The 27159-nt window shown below is 43.7% G+C and overlaps 3 protein-coding genes and 1 non-coding gene across 9 annotated transcripts; 2 read left to right on the top strand and 2 right to left on the bottom strand.

The window, feature by feature from the left end:
* Window positions 1–1326: 1326 nt before the first annotated feature.
* PNLDC1 (PARN like ribonuclease domain containing exonuclease 1) lies at window positions 1327–13435 on the bottom strand. Of its 4 annotated transcripts, XR_008436544.1 has the most exons (20): window positions 13335–13435; window positions 12780–12837; window positions 12590–12663; window positions 11630–11663; window positions 11382–11505; window positions 10653–10729; window positions 10258–10364; window positions 8244–8323; window positions 7125–7262; window positions 6450–6519; window positions 6112–6197; window positions 5828–5883; window positions 4718–4785; window positions 3806–3859; window positions 3548–3590; window positions 2925–3024; window positions 2303–2478; window positions 2044–2142; window positions 1834–1949; window positions 1399–1484 (listed from the first exon to the last, which is right to left on the bottom strand). XR_008436544.1 is itself a non-coding variant. In XM_053974621.1 (19 exons), exons 1-19 carry the CDS (start codon window positions 13408–13410, stop codon window positions 1418–1420), a joined length of 1587 nt encoding a protein of 528 aa, XP_053830596.1. In that variant the 5' UTR covers window positions 13411–13435; the 3' UTR covers window positions 1327–1417. The 4 variants fall into 4 exon arrangements, 3 of the variants coding, with proteins under 3 accessions (XP_053830596.1, XP_053830597.1, XP_053830598.1); XM_053974621.1 differs by lacking the exon at window positions 1834–1949 and having other exon boundaries at window positions 1327–1484; XM_053974622.1 differs by lacking the exon at window positions 1834–1949 and having other exon boundaries at window positions 1327–1484; window positions 4718–4782.
* Window positions 13436–14462: 1027 nt separating this feature from the next.
* Window positions 14463–18304, bottom strand: MRPL18 (mitochondrial ribosomal protein L18). Of its 3 annotated transcripts, XM_053974629.1 has the most exons (4): window positions 17006–17166; window positions 16396–16576; window positions 14926–15160; window positions 14463–14668 (listed from the first exon to the last, which is right to left on the bottom strand). In XM_053974629.1, exons 1-4 carry the CDS (start codon window positions 17055–17057, stop codon window positions 14597–14599), a joined length of 540 nt encoding a protein of 179 aa, XP_053830604.1. In that variant the 5' UTR covers window positions 17058–17166; the 3' UTR covers window positions 14463–14596. The 3 variants fall into 3 exon arrangements, with proteins under 3 accessions (XP_053830604.1, XP_053830606.1, XP_053830603.1); XM_053974631.1 differs by lacking the exon at window positions 17006–17166 and adding an exon at window positions 18205–18304 and having other exon boundaries at window positions 14463–15160; XM_053974628.1 differs by having other exon boundaries at window positions 14463–15160; window positions 17006–17171.
* A 213-nt stretch (window positions 18305–18517) lies between these two features.
* Window positions 18518–27086, top strand: TCP1 (t-complex 1). Its single transcript, XM_053973395.1, has 12 exons — window positions 18518–18692; window positions 20249–20334; window positions 21075–21203; window positions 21573–21670; window positions 21995–22105; window positions 22801–22982; window positions 23580–23706; window positions 24039–24214; window positions 24917–25040; window positions 25958–26150; window positions 26370–26533; window positions 26782–27086. The coding sequence occupies exons 1-12, from the start codon at window positions 18620–18622 to the stop codon at window positions 26996–26998; spliced, it is 1680 nt and encodes a 559-aa protein (XP_053829370.1). The 5' UTR covers window positions 18518–18619; the 3' UTR covers window positions 26999–27086.
* LOC128805856 (small nucleolar RNA SNORA29) lies at window positions 19519–19654 on the top strand. Its single transcript, XR_008436605.1, has one exon. It is a non-coding gene; the product is annotated as a small nucleolar RNA SNORA29 (small nucleolar RNA).
* Window positions 27087–27159: the final 73 nt, after the last annotated feature.

Below are 27159 nucleotides of genomic sequence, written 5' to 3'. Positions count from 1 at the left end.
GCAAGTGAGGCTTTCTCTCCCCACAATTAAATAGCTAGCTGAATCCAGACCTCAGAGAACAAGGGTATTATGTTTCCCAAGAGTGTTTTTATGTGAAAACACACGCTACTGTATATAACACCCCTTGAAAATCTTCCTAAACCTACACAACGCAAAGAGCCTGTGCATTCCTTGGCATAAGGGGGGTGTCTAATGGTGCTAGAAGACAAACTAACATTACAGAATAAGCAGGGAGACACATTGGTACTTGAAGGGAACACTGTGACAGAGAACCCCGTCACTAAAGGGTTATAGAAAAGGCCATCAAAAAGTCAGTTACTTGTCTTGTTGGAGCTCGTTTATGAAACAAGGGCTGTAAACCACAGCTGTGCAGAACTTGAGAACCACATCTGAAGATGTGCTGCCCTCCTCCCCTCAAGAGCAGCAGGCCCCCAGCAGCAGAGAACACGTGATCCTCAGGCACACCGCAGTGCTGTGCTGCTGCCTTAAGGTCCCCTGCAGCAACTCCCACATTACAAGTCAATTAAAGGCAGATTCTGCCTATTAGGTGAGCATGGGCCCCCATCCAATTAAGTCTGACTAATGACATCTAAGAACCATTATATGGAAACCCTGGATCAACAGGTTATTTTTAAGAAGAGGAGATTAATAAAAAAACTCTCTGAAGACCACATTCCCTGGACTGACAAATACTCCAGCTATATCAAGAGAAACTGATCCACAAAGCATGTCTCACACTACTTTGGATAAAGGACTGCTTACATGCTGAGCACTAGAAGCAAGTAGAAATGTGAGCTGACTCACCTGACCTCTGTATACTCCACACATTGGAACCAGATAAAATCCACTTATCTGTGTCAAACCTCAGCCACGTTGCCACTGAAAATACCAGTGCATGATACTGCACTGACAGCACTGCAAATTATTTACTATTCCCCAGAATCTGTCATGAGCCCCAAGAGTGGTTTCTCCATCAACTCTGCCTGTTTTCATTTGGTAAACAGCGACATTTCCCCTGCTTTACAACTGAAGCTAAAAATAGCATCTTTCATTTCATAACTTCCTGAATTTTATCAGAAATGTGTTTTATGCAGCAACCACCGGCACTGGAAACAAACTGAGGGTATGAATAGCTGTGAAGAACCTACACAGGACCAAAGTAAATTAGGCATTGAAACAATCATCTCCTCCTTCAGGATGGTGCTTTGAGCAGATTACAAAATACTACAAATTGCAAAACAACATACCCCCTTTAAAAAAGATTTACAAGAAAGCAATTCAAACAGTATTCAGTTTTGGGGTTTTATCTGTTTTTTTTTTTTTTTTCTCATTTTATTGAATGAAACAAAACAAAACAGACACACAAGAAATAAGATCAGTGTTCCTCACATCTCATCTCTACAGCAGTCCTTTAGAGTCAACAGCTGCGAGCTCCTCCAAGCACAAAGGCCAAGAGAGACCACAGTGCCACAATACCAGAGATTCTAAGAGACAAGAATAATAAAATATTGTTAGGCTACTTATATGTACGGCTTAATTTTTTGTTTTATTAAGTGCTTAGATTCTTTTTCAAATCATGTCAAGGCAGAAATTCACCCTTCATGAGCATCACTGTTACCACCTCACAAGAGGGGTGCACTTTGAATCCACAATTCTCTCCTACTACCAAGCTTTCAATTCAGCTGTAGAAAAAAACCCACATCCATCCCACACCTTAGATTCTGCCTCCCTCACACTGAGCTTATTAGAGCTGGTACTACAGCTCACTAAGATTACCATCTCTCTGCTGTGACAGCACATCCGTAGTTTTGTGCTATCCTCGGGGTAACATACCTGGGTTAACCATGAGAGAGATAAAAGACCAGTCGCCCAGGGCTGAAAGCTCACGACCAGCCACTCAGCACCTGCTTCTGAGTCCCCTGTTCCTCTGAGGGGCTGGCAGGAGGACACTGCAAACACGAGGCAGGCTGCTGCTGCGCCAGGGCCTCGGACCTGAAAGGAATGCTCCCCCCTCCGCCCCATTCCCGTGCTCCCGCAACTCACTGCAGCAGGCAGTTCACGCTCGGCGAGTGCCTCCAGTGGCGATAGACGGAGACCTGCAGGTGAGGGTGGTGCCTGTAATCCCGCAGGACGAGCCTGACGCTGCAATGAAAGCACGGCTGGAGCTCAGCCCGCAGGCTGCTTACAGCACCCCACAGGGCAAGAATTTCTATCCAAGAGCTCTCACAGCAGAGAGAGGGTGGGACAAAGGCCTGGATCAGAGGAAGAGAGGACTGAGAGTTAAGATTTTCTGATCACTTACTGCTTGTATTTATTGGAGAGCAGAATGAACTGGTTCTTTGAAAGCCGTCTGACATCAAAGCGACAATGAGGTTTAAACTCTTGGTAAATCTGTCTCTCAGTCACCCCTGGCCAGCCTCGGACATGAACAACCAAGGCAGGGGGATGACGGCAAGGAGAATCTTCCCCAGAAAAATTCTAGAAAATGTACAATATTGAGACATATCTGAATTTGGAAATACTATAGAGGCACTATTAATATAATCAGAAAATATCAGAACATGATGAATAAATGACAGGTTGTATAATGCTGCTGTTGGTGTAAATTTTTTTTTTCCCCCAAGATTCATCTAAATATTGTCATAAAAGCAAACTGTCACGACTACCATGGACAAACTATCTGAGAAACAGCAATGTAAACTGGCTAATGCCATAGTACAGAATAACAGCATAAATACATTTTGCAAAGCAGAAATTCAACTCATTGGCCATTTTAAAAGGTCCACTGTATCGCTTGTATGACAACAGTTTCTGCCAAGGTGGGCCCCAGCACCAGTGGATTCCTCTCCTCTAAGGAAGCCATCAGGTAGGCTACTGACCTATGCACCCCACAAACAGGTCACAGACCTGCAATTCATACGCACAATGCTTGAAACACCACCTCGGATGAAATTCACTTTGTTCACATGCTCAGCTAACACGGTGAGATACTGCGAGAAAGAAGGCTCAGCCTCCACCACATTGCTAAATCAGAAAACAAAAGAGAACAAAGTTTTGTTTCTCCAGTGCTGCACTACACAGTGTGAAGCTCTTCAACTAGCGACAGAATAGGTATTTCATATCTTAGTATCTTCTGACAGAAGTCAAAAAGCTGCAAGAAGAGGGAAAGGAATTTAACTGAAGGCACTGATTCACAGAGATTTCAAAAATGGAAACTAATGGAAAATTATTTGACCCTTACCCAAGTGAACTGAACTTCAGAGAGCTTGTTCAAGAATAAAGAAGTCACAATGTCATTTCCCAACCTCTGAGCCATCACATGGCCCCTGATTTCATTTTTAAAATGTCAGCTTTGACATAAAACTACTACTTTCAGATTTATAAAATAAAAATCGAATTAGAGCATGACATTTCCAATAACACTTTCTTTTGTCCAAAAGGAAGGCCAGCCTGCAAAACAAAAAGTCAGAGCAAACGGAAGACTGTTTTCCATAGGAAAAACATCCTTTGTAATGCAATTTTCAGTTAACACTTAAACATTACTCACTCTGTGGATCTGCACAGTAGCAAATGAGCTGACATCAGAAGAACTAGAGAAAGGAATAATGAAGTGGCATTAGAAGAAAGCTAGAGAAACACAGCTAAATACATAGAAAGCAGAAATGCATTGAAGTGCAGCTAAGTTACTAAGAGCAACAGACTGTGTATAAACAAATATTCCTTAGCATCAAATAGATCTAGAGAGAAGGAAAATATTGCCAAATCCCAACACAAACTCTGAAGGAGTTTTTAAGAAGCATTTTACCTGAACCACAGAGAAATGCATCATAGCCAGCCTCATGAGGAGATTCCTTCTCAGCTGTAAGTGTCCAACAAAATGAGGAAGTAAACACATCTAGCATGCTGTGAAAACTACTACACTGCAGATTCCTAATTCGTAAGATCCACTATTCTGCAGGTTCTTTCCCCCTCCCTCAGCTCTGTTTCCTTTCTCATCCTGAAAACTTTACACTCAGTAAAAAGTCTGTGCTTCTAGCATGCATTTTAGAACACCAAAAAAGCAGCAGCGGTTACATGAATGTCTGAAAAGCTTAGCAAGATGCACATTAAAAAAAATTAAGTTTTATGGAAGTCTAAACCAAACTGTGTCGTCTATGTTATCGATGGTATGGGAACCATTTCAAAACACAGGCGGTCCTGTGCTGCAGGACACGATGCTGCCAGGAGAAGCCAGAAAACATCTGCCTCACAGTCAGTATCACACCATGTCCTGGACACAACCTCCTGCACAGGCATTACTTAACCCTGCACACCAGTCACCAAGCTCTGTTACTATGCCATTAGTTCCTTCTACCTTCCCTCCTAAGACAACTGTTTCCCACCTCCCCTTGCCCTTTCAAGGGCTCCTGACTTCACAGCCCAAGTCAGGTTCAGTCCAGCCCAGCACAGTGTAAATGCTGTCTGTACCGGCAGCATGAGGCAAACCTGCCCTGCATTACCCTCAGCAGCTACCAGGGACATGCAGAACACACAACTTGGGAGCCCAGGCTCTGGGTCTGGACAAAAATGGGTACCAGCAGCTCTGGGCAAATTCAGCAGACCCACTGGCATTCCCTCATGCTTTGTATGTGGTCACCCACAGAATACAACAAACCTCTTTTGATCTATCTGACTCTGAAGATTTGCTTAAGAACTGAAGATTTGCTTAAGAACATACCATATCTTGAGCAGCCACTTGCAAGAGCTATAACAGGGCACGGTGGACCTTTGGGATTCAGGTTGCTGCTGAAGACAAGTGGATGTGTGATATTTTTGTCTTTCCTCAATATGTTAGAGAAAAGTTACTGTTCTCTAGTGAGCTGTAGCTTCATTTCAGAAAAAGCTGCTGGAGACTTTAAAATGAACTTTGGTAGGCCTCTAGGTAAAGGCCAAAATACTTGAGTAATATCTACCAGTTTTCTTCCTGAAAACTAACTCCTAAATACTTTCTTAGTCTCTTCCCTTGCTCAAAATTTGTAAGCAGCAATCTGTTCTAATTGCATGCAAAAAAAAAAATGTGAACAGAACTAAAACTGCAGGGAAAGAGGTTTACTAGATAGTTCTATTTGAATGGGGAACCCTGGAGGTTAAACAGATACCCCTGGAATGACTGAAATAAAACAAAGAACAATCAAGCAGAATATGCGGTCTGAAATTGCTAATAAACAAACCCTCAGGATCCCAGTACTGTTTTTAAAAAAGTATTCTTTTTGCATCTCCTTCTTGGGACTAGAGGGAAACAGGAAACAGGCAAAATTTTCCTTTCTTTAGCAAAATTGACATGGAAAAAATTAATTCACAAAAGAAGTGTGAAATAAGTCTCCTACCACATCATGACTAAGTCATGATGTTGAGATACAACATCTACTCATGTGCTCCATTTGAACATTGTCTTTAGTTACTGCTTTGGGCTCAGTGCAGCCTTCTCTTAGGAGAGGCTTTTGAAATTAGGATGTATTTTCACCAAGAACTGCATCTTACTCATTTCAGAACATGACATAAGCAACATAATTCTCAAGCTGCCTATACAGCTGTATGCAAACCAAATTTGTGAACAATGAAATAACGGCAATTCAATGTGAGAAGTGACTCAGAACAAATAATTTACTACACAATTCCTTTATAACAAAGATGTGCAAATCCTTTACTCTTAAATTTAGAAAGACAAGGATCCAATTGAAAAACGTTTGAGAGGAGGGAAAGTATGAACATGAGAAATGGCTGACTGTGAAGTATCTTTCCAAAGAAAACACAGGGATTGCTGAAAGCTATATTGGCCACCACTTACCTGCATAAAACTGCATATGCCTCCAAAAGACTAGATACTCGAGGAAACAGACATTTCTATAAAAGAAGAATGTATTAGAAAACCAACCACGACAGACCTTATGGTGAGTTCAATTACTTACATTGCCAATTTGTTAAATGATATCTAAAATTAGAACTTCCCAAGGCAACACAGAGAACTGTTTGCAGTTCTGTTATTATCACAGGGCACGGAGGAAAGACATCCTCTCTCTTGGGTGAAAGACAAGCTTTTAAACTTCAAACAAAAAAACCTGTCCATCTCACCTTCTGCATTGATTTTGTTACAGTCTTGGTGTCTATGATGACAGGAAACAGGTTATGAATGTTCCTTTTAAACTCCTCATAGCTTTCTGAAAGCAAAGCACATGTGGAGAAAGACATCAGGAAACTGGGGAAAATCCAATGCAACTGCAAAGTAATAGGAAAGAGAAGTGACAGCAGGCAACGGTGCTCTCTCCAGCATTTAGAACTCAGAAGAAGCAACTAGCCGTGCTGTTTTCTAAGCCCTGCAGATGTCTGTGGTGGCAAATTGCCACTGCACCTCCTGTTCCACCCCCAGTGCAAAGGCAGCAGCCCGGGACTGCAGCTACGCACAGCAGTACCTGGGAGGGGCCTGTAGAACTTGTCGTGAAGATGCATAAGGTCCATAAGCATGTTGTGTCCCACGAGGGGCTATGGGAGGAATATAAACATAACAGCCCATTGGAGCACATTTCTGAAGAGAGCTCAGAGATGAACAACACAGACACACTCAACAGCTGTAACCCTTTCCTCCAGCAGACAACATCCATACACGCTTGCACAGGAGTCATTCAGACTGCAAGGCTCACAGGAGGACTACTGACTTCAGGAAATCAGACTTGTGGACTCTCTTGAGAGGCTATTGTCTCAGCAGTATTCTATTTTCAGTGGACCTAAGGAGCTAAGTGGATTCAGAGTTCAGCTGAACAAGGTTCCAGCCATCAGATTTACATGCTCACTTGAAAGGGCAGGGACGGTCTTTGCTGCACATCACCCATAGTCCTCTAAAGCTGAAATCCATTTGATAAGCTGCATACAAAACGTAATAATTTCCACACAAAGTGAGACCAATGGTCCACATGGTGCAATAAACTGGTCTGTTGCATGCTGAAAAGCACTGCTTGCCCAAAAGGCAATAATCTGCTCAGCTTTCTTAGATGGTGACTCAAAGTGTAACACCAGGATTTTTAATATTGCATTTAACACAGCAAAATTAAAAAGAGATGAATAATAAGAGTGGGGTTAAGGCATTTTACCTTCTTGACTTTAACAAGTATTTGGAAGAGGTTGGTGAAGCCCCGAGCAGACAGGAGAATGAGCTTTTTCTGACAATGGTCATAAGGAGAGTTCTCCAGAAGCTGACGATGCTCTGGACTCACTTTTTTCACCATCACCTGAAAAGAAAACTCACTGAGTATCTCAGCCTCCCTTGTTAGTTGTATGTGCATTGCTTACTGGGGTTCAGTAATGCTGAGGTCAAGTTCAGCTTCAAGGCACTGAAGGACAGAAAAACTGCATCCCCTGGGACTTCGGGACTGTCTCACTTCTATATGGAGATCAGTGCTCCAGTAACTTAACAGGCCTGCTGAAAGTGAGTCTTAATGATGCTTCTCTACTTAAAAGGACGATTCCTACCAAAAGGTTTTTTTGAGCACAAATTAACCTAATTCAATTTAACTTGATACCAATATGGTAAGTTCATGGTACCAAAAACCGAGAAACAAACAGCAATCATACAAGCTGAGTCCCCAAGGCAATGCTTCAGATGAGAAAGCTGGGTAAATCTGACATTCTGGGGGCATTAGTTATCAGACCAAACTAGGACTAATGCAAAAAAAAGATTTCTGTAAGCTGATTCTAAGCAACTGACTGATATCATACCCATAACCCATAGCTTGAGAAGTCCACAACCATAGTTTTAACACAGAAAATATTGCACTGAATGCAAAATACCGGTAGCAAATAGCAAAACAGCAAATCACAGAGTAAAAGTCTTCAAAGCAACTTCATGGCAGAAGTCAGCAAAGGAAAACCGCAGAAAACACTAAAACTGTACATTCTTGTGGAGGTATTGAAGGAGGGACTTAATAAAGTCTGAAGACACAGAGAGGGTGCCTCCAGAAGTGCTCCAAGGACAAGCACTTTGATTTAAAGGGATTTTGGGGTTACAGGACAAACAGAAACCAGAGTTGCTCGGTTTTCTGTATCCCTTTTCTTAGGATCCCACAATCAACATCTCCTTTGTCATTGTCTTCTCCTCCTCCTTGACCCTATCATTAAAAGTACAAACAATATTTCAGAGTCCCTGCAAGAACGCTGGTCCTATCTGCCTAGAGAGAAATCCTCCTTTCTAAAGGTCCACATTTCCATCTCACCTTCTTGTCTTCAAGAGGCTCTGTCCAAACATTTTCAAGAGCCTGCCTCAGAACCAGCTGAACTTCAATCATATGATAGCCTATGACACACAAAAAAAAAGGCAGTAGAAGCTTCAGAGGTGCAGACAAGCCCATTAAGGAAAACACACCATTCCTCTAGACAGACGGACTGACACGTCTCTCCCCCAACATACAGAAAATATTCCTCAACAGATGATCCTGGTATATTACCATACACAATGACTGAAAGAAAACAAAACAAACAAAAATCATAGACACACACACACACACTCACAAAAAGCCCACCACCACCACCAAAAAAACCCACAAACCCGCCAAAATAAACAAAACACCAAAAAACCCCAAAAATCATAGTGAAAATTTCAGGCAAATGAGCTTTTGTAAGGACACGAAGGAAAAGACTAACTGAAGAGGGAGGAAGGCTACTACTCTGAAAAAGACGTTCTCTGGTTTTGGACAGTTTCAGAGCAACAGACCCAGAAGCCAAGCACACAAAGCATTTTCCCCCACAGCTGACAAGGAACTAACCCAGTCCTCTTCTGAATAGTATTAAAAGAGACACCTGAATCAGTCTTCTTGATTACTTAAATACATGTCTTCCTTATCACATGTGCTCACCAGTGCCAGACTCTTAAAATATCAGAATCTAGCTGACAAAGCAGATAAAAAGCACAGCACACCACCCCTCCTATTGCATACTCTGCAAAAAAAAGTCAACAGACAAAGCCTTGAATACTCCTAACCTTTTCTATATTTTATTCCCTGATCTACAAGATTGAATTTTGGGTTCTGTGAGTAAACCTACAAATTAGTCCCTCCAAAAATTCCCTGTTGTTCAAGTCAGCACAGAAGTTCCTCAGCTCTGCTATACTGCTCCCAAAACTTAATACAGGGTAAGTGGCCTGTTTATTCCCACTGGCATATATGTGTCTCTGTGGGACTCCCTGTTGCTCCAATGAGAGGGACTCAACTCTGAAAGGAGGGGAAGAAAATAAACAAAAAACTAGATCACCCAGAATTTAAAACATTTAAAGCATTATCCTGATTCAGAGTAACTACAAATTCTCCAGTTCAGAAGAAGCACAAAATGGAAGTCAATTACCACAAAGCATGCTCCAAGCATCCAGACGTCCACTTCTGCTTCAGAAAGACCCACCACCCCAAGAGAGCAGAGCAGAAGAGCCCAGAGATGAACTCCTGACAGGAGCTAAAGTATAAACTGGGGTAAAGCATTGTAAAGGCAGGGTGGGCACTGGTGCTTTCCCTCTCAATAGAGCAATTTAACAAAGAAAGGACAGTTATAGCCCCAGAGGTTCACAAGAAATTATGAACCCACTTGTGGGAATCCAGGGCATCCCTCTCTGGCTGCCCTGGAAGGTCTGGGACCCTGGCAGGGGGTCAGAAACCTCCCTGTACAGAGCCCCGAGAGACACTGTCTCTGATCTCTGTCCATGGAAAAGAGTTTAATTACAAACTCTGAGTGTTTGATATAAGTAATAATTAGTGTGGCACAGGTGCAAAAGTAGAATTTTAGGATTCTAGATAAGGTGTTCAAAGGGGGCAAGATGGAGGAAACTGGGTGTGCCTTGTCCTTTTTCTTCTTCTTCATGCCCTCCATGTTTCACTGTAGTGTTGGCATTTTTCTGTTGGTTTAGGCTGTGGACACACTGTTCAACATGGGTGATAGACATTGGCATGTTATTGTAAATATAGTGCACGTAGTTTCTAGTATATAATGTTTGTAACATCCCACTGAGGGGCAGAGCCCCGCACACCGTCCTGCGAGACAGACCTGCTGCAGGTCAGAGAGAAAGTATTTTAGATAACAAGGAATAAACAACCTTGAAAACCAGCACAGACGAATTATGACTCCTTCTTTGGCAGCGGGGCTGAAAGACAGAGACTTTACAGTAATCTCGGGGTCATCTAAATATCACAGATCCCGACACCCACTCAGAGCCCACAGGTACCTAAGAGAGGCACTGTTTCATACCATTCAGATCCTGCAGAATCATAGTATCCTCTTCTTTAGCTGCAGCTATCCAAGAGGTCACTTCATCAATAGCTTTCTTCAGGACATCCCTGTCTGCATTACTAGTGCTGGATGAGGGGAAAGAGGAAGTGTGAGAAATGCTCTTTACAGGTGAAGCCTTGTGCCTTGCTGTAGGAATGCAAAAGCTTCATTTCCCAACAAGCACACAATTCTCCACATAATACCCTGTGATCTCAGTCTTCCTTCAGACACCATGGCATGCTGGAACAGCTGGCAGCGAGGTGTTCAGATCAACAGGTTTCTGTATCTCTACAAAATGTGATCTGAGTGAAGCTGAGCCATGAGCACAGTACTGAGGAGACACCTCTTTGAGAAGTGCTCACCTTTAGACTTACCAGGTACCTGCTAAGAGGTGCTGTCTAAAGATCTTCTCCTGTACCTCATTCATGTATGGGATTCCATCTTTGAGGAACTGAAGGGAGAGAAAATGCCAGGTTTGTTACACTCCCCTGGATTTTCTCATAGCACATTAGAGAATTAGCAGGTTAGTCAGGACAAACAAATTGCAGGCAATCCAACACGTATGGAGGAAAGAAAAGAATATTTGTCAACTGTAATAATTTTTTTTGCTCTTCTTTTACCTTTCCTTTAATAAGATACTTCCAAGATACTTCCAAGATACTACTGATACAAGCATCAAGAAGTCAGATGCTTCCTGCCCAGAATTGCAAAACAGTACTCTTATGGGATGACAGTCTGAATTTTATGGGAAATGTGGCAATACATAGGATGCTGGTAAACTGATACTTCTGTACCTTCATGGATAGTAAAGACACCCACCAGGGTTTGTTTAGTAAATCCTTAGCTCAACAGAGATAAGGTTTTGGGTTTTTTTTTGAGGCAGGAGAATCTGTCTGAGGCTGCCAAGGATGTAGCTATTGCCTTGACATTAGTTCAGAAAAAACAGCACTCATTACCCCTGTTGATAACGAACTGCATGATGCATTCATACTTTTGGAAGATGCTATTTACCCCAGAAACGTAACATTTAGGGATACTAGTCTGATTTCTTCTGCAGTTGCACAGATTTCCTCTGTTCTGCATTTCTGACAAAGATTACATACCTTGTTATAGTCAAAGCCATAATGAGACAGGAACTGAATACTAGATGCAGAGAGGGTGAATTCGACATCCCTTATTCCCAGCGTTGAGGGAAAGAGAAAAAAGTTGTATGAATGCACCACATACCTAAAATGGAAAGAAAAATATCTCTAGAAGATAATTACAAGAAATAACTCTGCCCAAAGGGAATTATGCATAAAATCTCTACTGCAGTATCCTCATTGTAACAGAAAACTGCTTTTTTACTTACTTGTTTGAATTTTCTTTTGAGAATATTGCCAGCCCTGCAAGAAAGAAACCTGTTGAGATCGCAGCGTTTAGCTGGATGTCTACTGATAGCATGCAAATTAGATGAGGGATGTGGGGAACCCCTCAAGAAATACATGTTTTCCATTCACATATGTTACTATGCCAATCCTAGCAGCAACTGCCAGGCCACTCCCTGGATTCCTGAGAGCTGAACAGGACAAGCTTTCACACCTGTGTATTGGAAAATTAGTCAAATCTGAATTAAACAACAAATAGATTGAGCAAGAGGTGAGATGGTGATGAGTCTCTGACTGTGCATACATAGATGAGTCTGTCGGTCCAACTACACTACAATAGTGTTTGGAACAAGCTGGGCACCACAGAGGACGGCAACATGGATTTTACTTCTCAGGGTTTTTTTTGTTCTGTTAATCTCTAAAAGGCACATGAAGATCTTACATACCCCAAGACTTTCAACAATATTTCAAACTGTTTTCAAGCTCCCTTCTTGACTCTTTACTGGTTCTTAACTGTCAATAGCTCTCCTCCACAGGCCCTTTCTCATGCTGATTTGTTATTTTAGGAATAACAGAAATAGCAGCCTTCATGTTCCTCATAGTCCCCTTACTCATAAAGCACTGTATCAAATGACACAGCTTTGAACAGGAGCTGCCGTCATACGCTTCTTGCTTGCATCCCCTGATTCAAAAGCCTTGCATTTTTAACTGTGACCTTTAAATATGGTCAACTTTAGACCCGTAAAAACTATATAGCCCACCTGACTTTATTTATTAAAAAGCTGATAGTGTTAAACATCAGAGGGGGGAAAAAACCCAACAAGCAAACGTCTCTGGAATGAGTGAATCAAGACCAGAGCCATCTGCAGGACGCACCTGTTAGCAAAAGGCCAGCTACCTGTATGACCTCGGGAGATCACTTTCCGTGTCAGAGCCGCACTTACCAAGCTGAACAAGAGTGAAGCGCTGAACACTCTGCCTGGCCTTCAAATACCGTTCCACAGGGGAGTCAAACAGGCTAGGAACAAAACCAGAATTGAGGAGAGTGGACACAAGAAGGGTTGCTATGCACAGGTTGTTCTCACAGGGCTAGAGCAACAAGTCTCCCTCACATTTCAAGTCCAACAGCTTTACCTGGGCTCGTTGTTTTGTAGGTAAGTTGAATGCAAACCAGTAAACTCCATATCAAGGGCTGTTGAAGCGGAAAGAACAAGACAATCGGAATTTGAGGCATGCGCTTCACCACCACCAGGACGGGGGTCTCCCACACATTTCTCTTCTCCATAATCTTTGTCAAACCACAGGAAGTAGGCTCAAGAGAAAAAACTGTGGGACTCACACCTCCAGCTGCCTCATTCCTGTGGCAGGATGAGGCAGGGACATCTCCCCCACGCCCCTCAGGAGGGGCCTGCCTCACCCTGTGCTGTGTTCGTGCCCCCACCCCGAACCCCTAACACCCCTGGTCCCCAGCCCGCCAAGGCGAGGCCAGCAGCGCAGTCGGGGTTCCCTCTCCCCAGCTGAATCCCCGCGCCTCAGTGCTCGCTGTTCTGGGCGCAGCAGCGCCATTATCGGCTGCAATACCCCTCAGTGCCCGGGTCCCCACGTCGGGCAGGTGCCAGCCGCCCCCTGCGCGGCCGGCCGGGGACCCAGGGCAGCACTGGGGCCAGACGAGACGCCCCCGACGCTCACCCACGAATGCGGCGCGGAGGATGCGGCGCCTGAGGCGCGGCAGGCGCTGGGCAAAGTCCTCCGCGCCCACGTCCATCGCCGCCCTCCCGCGGCCCGGCGCGCCCCGGCCCGGCCCGGCGCGCCTGCGTGCCCGGAGCTGCCCCGCGGGGCGGGCCCGATCCGCAGTAAGGGATGGGAAAGGCAGCACCGCAGGAGCTTCCCGAGCGGTGGGAACGAAGGACAAGGAGGTTTAGGCTGGAAATTGGAGAGGCTGTGGAGCCGCCCGGCACAGCCCCTGCTCACAGGGAGCGCAGGGGCAGCTCCCACTGCGCGTCTGCCGGAAACACAGACCGCACAGAGGCCGTCACTGTCTGAGAGTTGTGATTATTATGAACCAACAACTAGGTAAAAATCCAGTAAAACTCATTATGTCAGTTGAATACTGAGGATTTAATAAAGATGCCAGAACCGGGCCGGGCTCACCCCGCATGCTGCTGAACCTCGGCACACAGCCTTGGCATTCCCTTCTCCTGCCCCAGAGCAGGCACACACGAGGCAGCGGGCACAGCTCCGGGACACAGGTACAGGAGTCACGCTGACCAGGCTGGCCTCCCTGAACTTGCCTGTCAGAGGGTTCCAGCACACTTTCTGTGGGGATTTCACAGCCTGGTCGTACTCTGGAGCTCTGCCGAGCCATCAGGCAGAGACACTGACAGCACCAGCCTGTGCCAAGCAGCAGGCAGCCACACAAGGGGAGAATGGGGCTTCTTTTCCCTATAGCAGGAATTTGTGCAGCTTCCCTTCTTGACCTATCCATGTGGTTAAGCAGTTAGAATCTCAGGATTGCAAGAAAAGTGCAAAGGTGAGTTGGGGGAGTTTAATATTTTCACTAAGACTTTGCGCATTACTTTATCACAGTTCTAAACATTTATTGTAATGACTACATTTTGCTAGCTTAGACAGGCAGTGTACAGGGATCAAATATCAAAGCATTTCCAGAGTTCAGCCTGGAACAAACAAAATCAAATATTAAAAATAAAATATATTTTTTAAATGTTGAATTAATAATAAATTCTGTCAGGTTGAACTAAGTAAGTTTATTCTAGCCTTAAAGGTGTCGATCATTTTAGAATAAAGAATATGACACACTTCTATCTATTTGAAAATATTTTATTATAAGATGACACATTCCAACTCTTTCCAGATCTGGACCTTCCCTGCGCCAGTACACAAACAAAGAAGTGATCCTTGTTCCTTGGAAAGTCTTCCCAACGGTCTCCATTTTACTGGTAGATTCTTCGTGGCTCATGTAGAACAACACCACCCTCCTCCATAGCTTTCTCAAATTCCTGAATCTTGTTTAAAAGATAGACACAAATAAATACAAAAGAAAGCCAGCAGGACTTAAATATCAGTGGGAACATGTTATATGAGGGGCAGAGGTTAACAGCCTCATGGAAGCCTAATACCAGGAACTGCAGCTTGTCAAAGCCTTTCTGAGTGTTGCAAGGAGGGATTGTCAAGCCACGTAACAAAATTAAAGGTGAAGAGAAGTAAAATTAATGCCTAAAAAGGAAAGAAGGGCCAAAGGAATAAGTAGATGGGTACTTGCCGAGTCACAATGGTGTTCCCAGGGGATAATGGCTTTAAAGTTCACAAAGTTGATTCCTGCTTCCAAACAGCGCTGTGCCATTACACGGCCAAGGTTTTTGCATGCAGCTACTCCCTTGGGACTGTACAAGTGTCTCTTTATGGCCCACTCTCGGGTAGAGGCAGATACCACAACATCCCCGTTGGAGCGCTCGACAAAGGCTTCCACGTAATGCTGTGTCCGCTGAAGCCGTAATCTGAGTGCAGGAAAGAAGTAACACAGGATTATAATGTCTTTTCCAGAGAACAGAGTCAAATGCATAAATTAGTCTCTTTATAAAGTAAAATTGAATGTATTAATATATTACATTCTGTTACTAGTTTTGCTTATTAAGACACAAAATAGGACTCATGTTGGGAGGAAAAGGTTAAAAGCAGAAAAATTATGAGGAGAAGTGACCTTGCAGCTGGGAATGCCAAGTCCTGGAGAATAACATTGTGGGAAACCCCGCCTATTATGCCTACTGCTGTTTATCCTCACTGTTTTGAGAAACAGAATCTCTGCATAGAGATAACACAGGTGTTTAAAGAGCCTTGGAGGCTCTCTCATGGACATGCTTGAGCTCCCTATTTTGAAAGGCAGAAGATCAAAGCTCAGAGATGATAAAAAGCACAGGGGAGACCATAGCATGATGGTAAACCTAAATGCCCCTAATAAATGGGCGCCAACAGCAGGCTCACCACCTGCACAGACTAGGCCTAACAATGCCTGGGTTCCCGCCTATGTCTCCACCTGGGTGCTGCTTTGGGATCCTTCAGTTAGCAAGGTAATGAAATTAAGTGTACTGTTTGCATTTCAGCCATAGTTTTGTGGTCGTTCCAGCTGCCTGCCTGTGTCGACTCACACAACTCCTATTGCTAGCTCAGAAGAGTGAAATTCCAAGAGCAACTTCTCATCAGTTACTCAGGGCCACAGTCCTACGTTGTCTTGGACCAGCACCCACTCCAAACCAAGCATTGTACACCTGCACAGTGTGGAACATATATATGAGGGGAACCGCAAGAACAAAATAAAGACTTTGAAATGACAGCTTAAAATTAACTTATTTTCCAGAGGACAAGTAAATTAAAACAAAACCCACAAACATAAAACAACCCCAAACAGACTATCACGGTGCCTCAAAGAAACCATGAAGCATGGTAAGCACAGGAGTGAAAGAATCCTGGGTTAAAAAACTGTTGCTTAAGCAACATTACTGTTGCCTTAACAATAGATGGAAAAATCTTGACCACATATGCTTTCACATGCTACTAGTCCACTCTTCTCTCAACACAGAAGATGCCTACTGATAAGAAACACTAATATGCTAACTGATTCAGCAACCCAAAATACACATTTTGTATGTGGGTTTCTGGGGTTTGTCTTGGTTTTTTTTGGTTTTGTTTTTTTTCTTTTGGAGTCTTCACTTCTGGCAGTAACTTCTTGACTCACCTGTGCCAGAACTCACGCTTTGGCCACGTTGTCTTCCAGCCACGCTCCTTCCTAGCCAGGGCCATCTGCTCCAAGTTCCGAGGATTTCTGTTAGTGAAATTTGGGGCAACTACCTCATTTTCACTTGTGTCCACTTCAGTCTCAGTTTTGAGACTGGCTGTAGTTGATGCAAAACGAAGACCTTTGAGGGGAGAGCAGATAGAAACCACCACAGATTAAAAAAACATGTAGTGCAGACAGGAGAATGGACACAATACAGAATAACACAGCTTACAGAAGTCTTGCTTTTATATTTTAAGCACTTAACAGATGAATGACCTCGACCTGTTTCCTCAATTTATGAGGTGAACTGCAAGTATACTAACGTTTCTAAACTCGTAAATAAAATATAAACTCACGCGTGACTAGGAGATCCCTAGGTCCAAAGCTTTACAAAACACTGAAAGCGAAGTACACAAGAAACCAGAGACAGCGCTACCAAATAACAAGGTATAAACCCTTCATCCGTGGCACCGCAGCACCAAGACACCCGGCCGCCGGATGGCTCCTGGAGCGCGGTGGCCGCGGAGCCGCCGCCGGGAAAGGCCGGCACGGCGAGCCCTGGGCTTACCCGCTGCACGGAGCCCGCCGGCCGCCAGCAGCAGGCGGCTGCTCAGCGCCATGGGGAGCAGGACCGCTGCAGCCCCGGGCAGCCGCCACTCCCCTCCCTCCGCTCAGGGACACCCCGGCGCCGCCATGCGCGAGGGGCGGCGCTTCCCGCGGAAGCGGCCGCGGGAATTCCGCCCGCCGCCGGCGGGGTCAGGCGGAAGCGCCGAGCGCGGGGCCGCCGGCTGAGCCGCGCCAGCTCCCCGGGGAAGGGCGCCTGTGTGGTACTCGCGTCTCACAAAACAGAGCAAAAATACACTGCCCTGACTCGGGGGATCATGTTTTAACTTTTCCCCGTGGAAAAAGGGCTTTAGGAAATGCCGGCCGACACTGGGTCGGCTTTTCCTAGAACGGATGTAAGAGGGACCAAGGCGCGGAAAGAGGAGTGGGTAAAAGAAGCAACAGGTGTTTCGGGAGCTACCGTCATCCTGTTTTAGGCTTCTTTCCACCCTCTCCTGCAGCACACAGGTACAGCAGAGCTCTGCCTTCTCAAAGTATCCTCCTGCAAGCATGACCATGCAGGAACATTACTTTGGAGCTGTATTTAACTGCTGTAGTCCTGAAAATGCTTTTAATGAGCCATCTGAAAGAAAATTGTGTTGAAAGGAGGATGAAGGCCTGATGAGACCCTGGCACCACCTGCCAGAGGAACTCTGGACACTGCCACAGGAGCCAGGCGGTTGAGGTCACTCCTGGCCACACAAGGTACCTGTTTGTCAAAATACAAGAAGTCTGTTTACATCATGCCCTACGAATCATTACATGCTCATCCTGAGCCTTGCAGGTTCCCCATCTCCCCATCACTCCCTGAGGTTTACCCTCAGACTGTAGCAAGTTTTTCCCCTATCCTATAACCATCGCCACTTAACCTGGCCATTGAAAAGTGGTTGGATAACAGGAACAGTTAGAGCTCAGAGACCTTCAAGCAAGGCAATGGTGCCATTATCAAGTGCAATCAAATTCACGACTTAGGCTAATTCTCATTAAAAGTATTTTGCCGAAAGTATTAGCTTGAATCTCAGTTTCTCCAGGAAACAGGTCTTCAGCTTCTTCATCTTTTGCCATCTCAGAGCCCTAGATTGGTCTCAGGTCTCTTTGCAGCCTTCCCCCATGAATCGGGGTACATCCCGAGCAATGGGTAACATGTTTGAGAAGCACAGTTACCGCCACGCATGCCGCGGCCCCCACTTTGGGAAGCCGGGTCTTTCCCAGTGCTGGGCAGCGAGCGCCATTCCCGCGCCCACTCCTTGCCCCACCACCCACGGGCGCCTGCGCGCCCAGGCCCGCGACACCTTCTAGAAGCTCGTGGAAGAGCCCTCCCCCGGCCCCGTCTCGCGGCTCCTTTGTTCAGCTGCGCCCGCCAATCGCGGCTCGCGGCCGGGCGGTGCCGCGCCCCGGGATTGGGCAGGCTCGGGAAGCGGCCCCGCCCCCCCGCCCCCCCGCGGGGCCTGCCCCGCCCCGCCGCCCCCTCGCGCAGCGGGGCGCGTTCCCAGCGTGCCTCGCGCCGCCCCGGCCAGCCCGCCTCTCCGCGCCCTCCCGTCCCTTCCCTGTGCGTGTGGCGCCGCGCCCGGGCGGGAAGATGTCGACGATGGAGGGGCCCTTGGCCGTGTTCGGCGAGCGGACCAGCGGTGACACGGTCCGCACGCAAAACGGTAACGGCGGCGCGCCCCGGCGAGGGCCGGGGGAGCGGGAGGGGGAAGGGAGGGGCAGCAAGGAGCGAACATGGCGCGGCCATGGTCGCCTCTGCCATGTGCTCACCCGCCCCGGTCTGCCCGGGAACTGCCGCTCCTGTCGACAGATTCCTTCCATCCCGGGCCGCTGCTGCCTGCAGGGAGGGAATAAAGGAAGGATGGAGGGAGGGAGGGAGGGAGGCAGGCGGAAGAGGAGCACACGCCATCCCGCGCCGCTTCCAGGAGTCTGAGTGGCTACGCGATCCCGCCTACCCCGCCCTCCGTCCCTTGGTAGCAGCAAACACCGGGCCAGGGCGCTGCTGCTGCACGGAGGTCGCTCTGCCCCGTCCCGACCGCGTAGGGCCTGAGCCTGCAAGGCCTGCGGGGAATTCTGCTGGGGGAGGTCCCCGCTGCCCAGCACAGGGAATAACCTGCCTCGGAAAGTGGGGACCACCCTCGAAATGCGTTTCAGAACTGTGGTTCTGAAACGCGTTACCCATTGCTCAGGATTGTACCCCCAGTCCTGGGGGAAGGCTGCAGATTCCGAGACCGATCTCAGATTCTGAGTAGACAAAAGACAAAGGAAGAAGCCAAAACTTGCTTCCCGATCAAACTAGGATTCTCTTCTGTAGCCCTAATGGTACTTTAGGCAACTACTTAAAATTTACGAGCCTTGCCTTAATTCACGAGTGAGATTCCACGTAATAATGGCACCTTTGGTACAACATTATTTTGTGCAGAAAGCTGCCGTTAATCCTGCTAAGCAAAAGAAATTGTTGTGTTGTTTGAAGGCCTCTGAGTTATAACTGTTCCCATTTAACTACCACTTTTTCAATTTCTAGATTAAGTGGCTATGCTTGTGGGATAGATAAAAACTTGCCATGGTCTGAAGGAAAAGGTTGATTGTATCTTTTTCCTATATGAAAATGGCAGAACAACCTTTAAATGAGCCAGTGTTTTAGAGGCTTTGTGTTGTTTTAGTAGTGACTCAAAAGTCACTGTTCGGTGACTTAGTCGCAGAAGTAAATGTTTTGTTTTAGTCACAGGCCTGATAAGGACCAAAAGATGTTTTACTAATCGATGTGTGGTGATGCCGTTGTTCTCTGTCTGCCCAGAACTGAGGACTAAATGAGTGTGAAGTCTTGTGGCACTGCTTGCTGCAGTCAAAAGCAGCAGTGCTACCAACCCCTCCTAATCTTATCACCACTACAGCTCTGACCTCAGTCCTGTCCTCCATCTTACACGGACAGCAGAGAAGGCATTCTTTTTCGGGTCAGTCAGTTTTGCCAGGTTAGCTAGCTAAACCAGCTAGGAGGGAAAAGTGAGGCTTGGTGCAGATTGTATTTTTTAGTAGCAGCAAGCCTACCAAAGTAAGGTAAAGCTTCAGGTTAGATAGGCTGAAATGTAATACTAGATTAGATCACTTCTTGTCAAATTCCTGGTTTGTGGGTTTTTGGCACTGTTTCTTATAAACCTGAGAATCCTCCTAAAGCTGGAAAGATAAAACTTTTTTTTTCTTACTCCTTTCATTTATTCAGTTACTGCTGCATCTGCTATTGCCAATATTGTGAAGAGTTCTCTTGGGCCAGTTGGTCTGGATAAGATGTTGGTGGATGATATTGGGGTAAGTATTGTTACTTTAAGAAGTGTCAGGAGGACTTGTATTCCTGTGTAAAAGTGCTTCCATTTAGTGTGCTTCATAGGCCTAATGTGCATGTGCCTGTTTTATCCTGAGAGGGTAGGAGAACTGTGGTAAAATTAAGTATTGTGTAATGTGTGTTACATCGTTTTAGTTTCATCTATTGTGGGTGGTAATGTATGTGTTGCAGTTATTTAATTTCTGTAGGAAAGTCCTTGTAGCCACTTAAAACACAGATCAGATTGCAAGAAGTGAGTTTAACAATTTAAGTCAGGTTTAACAGGTGCTGACTTGTATATCCTAGTCTCCACATCAGGAGAAATAATTTAAAAAATCATAACAAAATTTTAAGTGGTATTTTGTATTTTAAAATATTTCAAGCAATTGAAGAAAGTTTGTAATTTTCTAGGCTGATGTAATAAAATACTGTGTTGGACAGAAGTCATTGCATGACTACTTATCCAGTATTTGCAAAATGTTGATGAGGTTCTGTAACATAAAGGCTTTCCTGATCAAAAGGAGGTGCAGATTCTGTGCTGGTACCATTTCTGTTGCTAGAATAGGACTCCTGGTTAAAAAGAAGCAGGGAAGTTTTGTTATGAGTAGTTATTTTATGGGTAATTGCAAAGAATAATTATTTTGGTTTTGTATTAACATTATGAAACGCAGTAGTGAAAGTGTAATAGAAATATACCTCATATGCACATTTGATTTCTGAAAATTAGGACGTGACCATTACTAATGATGGTGCAACCATTCTGAAACTGCTAGAAGTGGAACATCCTGCTGCAAAAGTCCTTTGTGAGCTGGCAGACCTGCAGGACAAAGAAGTTGGTGATGGGACCACCTCAGTGGTATGTAGCAAGTTTTACATGCAGATAAATCAAAAGTCAGTGTTTAGATTTGGTATTTTCCATAGATGCTAGTTTCCATATGAAAAGTGGTACTCTGGAAGGGAATTGGCTCACCTCTGTTTCATTATTGATTTTTCCTATCTTGAAGGTTGGTCATAGAGGCTGAATTTTGGTTTTTAATTTTTAACAACTGCAAGACCTGAAGTACAAACAAGGATACTGAGTGTTGAAAACTTGCCTGAGACTTTAGATACCTTGATGGAAGTTGGAATTAGGTAGCTCTCAGAAACTAGTTTTAGTTCTGTGTTGCACAAGGTAGATACTTTGCTTATGTGGAATGCACATATTTAGTGTTTGTATTTCAAACAGGTAATTATTGCTGCAGAACTTCTCAAAAATGCGGATGAGCTGGTGAAACAGAAAATTCATCCTACCTCCATTATTGGTGGATACCGACTTGCCTGCAAGTAAGAAACTGATACAGTTGAATTTCAGCATTTTGTGACTGCATTAATACAGACCTTTTGGTGCCAAGTCGAATATGGTGGTTTTTTTGCAGGGGTGCTGGGGTTTTGGTTGGTTTGGGTTGGCTTTTCTTGTGGGTTTTCTTTTTTTTAAATTGCATTTCTGTAATCGTGTAAAGGAATGACAGCCACGTTACTGTCCTTGGAGAGCAATTGATTTTATCCCTTTGTTCTTTGAGGTAGCATTTAGAAGAGCTGAAAACATGTAACTTTTTCTCTTTTTGTGAGGGTGGTTCTTTACCCAGTGTATTTGTCTTTATTTTACAGGGAAGCTGTTCGCTACATCAATGAAAATCTTGTTATTAACACAGATGAGTTGGGCAGGGAGTGCCTAATTAATGCTGCTAAAACATCAATGTCCTCGAAAATTATAGGAGTGTATCCTTTAAATTGATCAAGTGAGTGAAGTGAGAGTGATTGATTAGAGAGCTTCAGTAGCTAGGCTAGAGTGTATCCTTGGCAGCAGTTTTTATGAACATGACACAGTATTGAAGCTGTTGTGTTTATAACAAGCATTTTACAGGTATTGTGACCTGGCATGGGAAAGCATGTTCAAATTCTTCTCAATTTATTTAAATCTGGGTTGGCACATCATGATAGCTTTTAGAGGGTATTGTTTCCTAACAATTGCTTTGCTTGTTAGGGAGACTAGATAAAGAGTTGTGTGAATAGAAGAATGTGTTACAGAAGTATCTGGGAGCAAATCAGAGGAAAGAAAGTTGAATTTTACTCCATGGGCACAGAAGAACCTGCATTTTTAGCTTTTGTGCAGACCATAGGGGTACGTATTTATCTTTAGTAACAAAAGGTAGATAAAATGCAGGTTTCATACTAGTCTGTCATAATTTCCTACCAGTGTTTCAGCTTTTAGAATAACTCCTTTAAGACAGTGCTAAGGAGAGCTAGTACTTACATGCCTTTCTGAAACTCTTTTTTGGAAACTTAGTTTGGGCACTGTCAGTTATTTTTGTTCATGGTTTGTTTTGTTGTTTTTTTTGTTTTGTTTTGTTTTTTTTTTCCCTTAAGCATAATACTACTTTTCTTCTTCAGTTTAAACCTTAACAGCCTTTCAGTGATGGTGATTTCTTTGCTAACATGGTGGTGGATGCTGCACTGGCAGTTAAATACACAGACCAGAAGGGTCAGGCTCGGTACCCCATCAACTCGGTTAATGTTCTGAAGGCCCATGGCCGCAGCCAGAAAGAGAGCATTCTTGTGAACGGTTACGCTCTGAACTGCGTGGTGGGCTCTCAGGGTAAGAACAGGCTGTGTTTCAGAAATCTTTTGTGTCAGCTCAGTCCTCTTCATCTTTCTGTGTCGCTCTCCTTACTGGCTGTATTCATTGCAAATCATGTGGGTTTTCAGTTCCAGAACAATTAAACAAGAACACAAAATACTGCACTTCACCAGTGTTTCATAGACTAGAGCCTGCCAGCTAGCAGTGATCCACAAAGTGTTGGTGAGTTGCTGTAGTTTCCCTAGATCAGTGTCAGCAAGGTAGCATTGTGGTCTGGTGGAACTTAAACGCTTCTCTTGTGGGGAGCCACTGCCAGGTTTGTGGGGAACTGTTCCATTTAGCAGAACTGTGCTGTGATTAGGTGACTTAGAGGATGTGAGACCGATGAGTCAGATTGTCATGGTCATTCACATTTTGGGGACAGGGTATGTAAAAAGGTAACACAGGAAAGTCTCGATTGGCATTTTTCTGCAGTAGGGCAGAACTGGAAGGTGGAGAAGCAAACAGTAGAAATCTGAAACGTGAAAGTAATATTAATTTTAATCTCTTAATGCTAGCATGATGTTCTGTTAAATCAATTTGACGAAATCCTTCTTGCTTATTTTTCCTCATCAGGTATGACCAAGAGAATAGTTAATGCAAAGATTGCATGCCTTGACTTCAGCCTGCAGAAAGCAAAAATGAAGCTTGGTGTTCAGGTTGTTATCTCAGACCCTGAGAAGCTGGACCAGATAAGGCAGAGGTGTGTGGAAGCTTGAATAACTGAGGCAGTGGGGTTTCACAGGCTTGGTTTGGTCTCTTCAGTTGAGGTGGCTCAGTGTAATTTTGGCTGAGTGCAAGAGGTAAAAAATGTTTTGAATGTTAACATTTTCCACCAATACCAAATAGTAATGGAAGAAGCCTTCACTTCTGGAGGCAGAACTAGTATTAAGTCAGTTTTCAAGAAATGCAAGTATGTTTGTGCAGTGGTCCATTCTTGCAGAGCTCTGCATTAAAGTTTCAGGAAGTTGGCTGACAAGATGTGATGGTATATTTTTTAATACCTTTTTATAACTTCGACGTTAATCTTTGCAGAGAGTCAGATATTACCAAAGAAAGAATCCAGAAGATTCTGGCCACTGGTGCCAATGTTATTCTCACCACTGGAGGTATTGATGATATGTGTCTGAAATACTTCGTTGATGCTGGAGCTATGGCAGTACGAAGAGTTGTAAAAAAGGACCTTAAGCGGATTGCTAAGGCATCAGGAGGTATGTCTATGTAAGAATAACTGGTTTATAAATGTATCCTTCAAAGTAGAAGCTTTTGTTAAGGTATTTGTTAACTAATTTTTAAAATACAACTTCTTAATATTCAAGATCAGGATGAGTAAAGCTGAGCCACTTCTTTTTAGCTTTTAAGTGACCTTTGTCAAAGTAGTAGTATTGTAAGACTTGATTCTTGAAGATTTACAGTGGGAGGAGAAGAAGCTGCCTTGCACTGTGAAGACTGGCCTTTTATGGAAATAGGAGCCATAATCTGTGTTTATTTAGAAATCTTTATTACGCATGCATTCACAAGCCTCTGTTTAGACAGTTAAGTACATTGTTTAGATAGTTCAAGACGAAGAACTCCTAAATCACTAAATCATACTTTTAAAAAAATCTGGGCCTGTACATATTTTTATCCATCCTTAAATTTGGAAGAAAATGTTTTCATTGTGGTAAAGCATGGGAACTTGTACTGGCTGTGCAAAAAGAAGTGCTGTAAAAATTAAACAAAAGGAGCAGTCAGTTTATCAGTTATAAACAGAAATACTGAATTGTTGCCTGAGAACTAGAAGTGTTGTTTAAGAAAAATCTATTCAACACAGCTTTTATTTCTGCTTTTCTTTCTGTACATCTGTTCTGGGAAATGGGCAAAGGATGATGTGCAGGAATTGAATGTTAACTTCACTTTTTTGTTTGTTAAAGCAACCATATGTTCAACCCTTGCAAATCTTGAAGGTGAGGAGAGTTTTGAGGCATTAATGCTGGGACAGGCAGAAGAAGTGATTCAAGAGAGAATCTGTGATGATGAGCTGATTTTAATCAAGAAGTAAGGATCCTTTTAAAAATACTCATTTTGTATATGTTCTCTACTAAGTCTGAGATAAAATTCCATTTATTTACTTCATGCTGAGTGGTTGGAGTTGTTATGGGAAAATAGTTATACACAAATCCAGTGCAAATTAGAGGTGAAAGTATTTAATCTCTCTTGCTGGAGCTGGATACATATTCTGAACTGCAGTATATGAGACAATCAGATTGCTAGGCAGTTTTTACTTTAATTTTTGCTTATGAAAAATGTTTCTAAACTGGCTTCTCTTTAGAGATGGTAAAGGGAAATAGGTATCATCTGAGTAATTTCATCTGAATAAAGAGGTGTGAGCTAAATCTTTCAATTTGTAGTGAAAGACAGTGTTCACTTGTGCTGCTGTCACTGCTGTCTGGTACCTTAAGATTAAATATCAATTCATTTAACGAGAGCATACTTTGGGTAATAACTTTTCCACTGCTTCAATATGTCTTCTGGGTGTTAATGTTCCTGTGGTATCATTTGAGCATGAATGACACTCTGCCCATGGCACTTGTGTGCCAGCTCCATGTGAAAGCCTTTTCTGTCACATTGACAGTCATTAACTTACTTGAGGGTTGTGCAAAAGGGATCTTTCTTACTATCTAAGTATGCTTTCCCCTCTTTGATGGGAAAACATCTTGTCATCTCACTTTGACAGGTAGCTTTCTTTAAAAGACTAAAATTCAAACTAGATGCATGCATGTCAGAAATTAAACTTTTTACTAAGTTACAATATATGTATCCGGCAAGAAGACATAACAATGTTAAGATTTTCTTTTAAATGTTGAAATAATGAGGCTCAACTGAACTCTGCTTTAGAAGAAAAAAATTGCCAAGAATAATTTTAATATAGATTCCATCCAACACAGCTGACTTCTGATTCCTTTTTTTCTTAGTACAAAGGCTCGTACTTCAGCATCAATTATCTTACGAGGAGCCAATGACTTCATGTGTGATGAAATGGAACGATCCATACATGATGCTCTCTGTGTTGTCAAAAGGGTTTTGGAATCCAAGTCTGTTGTCCCAGGTGGTGGTGCTGTAGAGGCAGCACTTTCAATATATCTTGAAAATTATGCAACCAGCATGGTAAGTCTTGTACAAAGAAGCAATGGTGTGTATGTGTTAGACTTGCACAACGAATATGAGTTAATTCTTCCTCTTATAATTAGAGTCTATGTTTTTTTGACCCAAACACAGGTTTTGCATGTGAGAACCCCTACCTATTAGTGCTGCTGTTGACTGTGGCTGTATTTTTTTCCTCTCTTGTTGTAGCTATCAGTTTAAAAACTTTTTTCCTCTTTCTAGGGATCACGTGAACAACTTGCAATAGCAGAATTTGCAAGATCCCTGTTAGTAATTCCAAATACATTGGCAGTAAATGCTGCTCAGGATGCTACAGATCTTGTTGCAAAGTTGAGAGCATTCCACAATGAGGCTCAAGTTAACCCGGATCGCAAAAATCTGAAATGGCAAGTATCTGTCTGGTAGAAGGCTGGTTAAAGTTATGTGGATTGGTGACCTAGATGGAAAATTGTTCTCCCAGTTTACTGAACTGTGATTTGCATAGTAAAAAAAATATGTTATCAGTGAACTCCTTTGCCCCTGCCCTTCAGTCATGTGTATGTATTGCTGTAATGAAGTAGTAGCTACCCAGCATACTCCCAGCTATATTTCTGTTGTTTCTCCCTCTCCATCTGACAGCATTCCTTCTTTGCAGGATTGGTCTTGACTTGATCAATGGAAAACCTCGTGATAACAAGCAAGCTGGTGTCTTTGAACCAACCATGGTCAAAACTAAGAGCCTCAAGTTTGCAACAGAAGCTGCAATTACTATTCTTCGAATTGATGATCTTATTAAACTGCACCCTGAAACTAAAGAAGAGAGGGGAGGGTGCTATGAGGATGCAGTTCAGTCTGGAGCACTTGAAGAATAACTTAGGCTTTATTTATGTTTGTTTCACTTACACTTCCCACTCTTATAACTAAAATGTTAATAAAACAAGTGGTTGAATGTTGCTGCTATTTTCTTGTGAACAAACTTAATTTTTGGAAGCAAGCTTCTTGCAGTGAGAATTTAGGCTCTAGTATGTGGTAA

The sequence above is a fragment of the Vidua macroura genome, chromosome 3, assembly GCF_024509145.1.
Source record: "Vidua macroura isolate BioBank_ID:100142 chromosome 3, ASM2450914v1, whole genome shotgun sequence".
NCBI lineage: Eukaryota > Metazoa > Chordata > Aves > Passeriformes > Viduidae > Vidua > Vidua macroura.
This window is presented reverse-complemented; position numbering and strand designations above follow the sequence as displayed.

Excerpts from the sequence above, each read along its gene's own strand:
- PNLDC1 (XM_053974621.1), bottom strand. The coding sequence starts at position 13,410 with ATGGACGTGGGCGCGGAGGACTTTGCCCAGCGCCTGCCGCGCCTCAGG. Across the intron at positions 6,520-7,124 it reads TACTTGTTAAAGTCAAGAAG|CCCCTCGTGGGACACAACAT; the intron begins GTAAAATGCCTT and ends TTCCTCCCATAG. Across the intron at positions 5,884-6,111 it reads TAACAAAATCAATGCAGAAG|AAATGTCTGTTTCCTCGAGT; the intron begins GTGAGATGGACA and ends CTTCTTTTATAG.
- MRPL18 (XM_053974628.1), bottom strand. The coding sequence starts at position 17,057 with ATGGCGCTGAGCAGCCGCCTGCTGCTGGCGGCCGGCGGGCTCCGTGCA. Across the intron at positions 16,577-17,005 it reads CGGCGGGCTCCGTGCAGCGG|GTCTTCGTTTTGCATCAACT; the intron begins GTAAGCCCAGGG and ends CTCCCCTCAAAG. Across the intron at positions 15,161-16,395 it reads AAGCGTGAGTTCTGGCACAG|ATTACGGCTTCAGCGGACAC; the intron begins GTGAGTCAAGAA and ends TCCTGCACTCAG.
- TCP1 (XM_053973395.1), top strand. The coding sequence starts at position 18,620 with ATGTCGACGATGGAGGGGCCCTTGGCCGTGTTCGGCGAGCGGACCAGC. Across the intron at positions 22,106-22,800 it reads TCCTCGAAAATTATAGGAGT|TGATGGTGATTTCTTTGCTA; the intron begins GTATCCTTTAAA and ends ACAGCCTTTCAG. Across the intron at positions 26,151-26,369 it reads AAAATTATGCAACCAGCATG|GGATCACGTGAACAACTTGC; the intron begins GTAAGTCTTGTA and ends TCCTCTTTCTAG.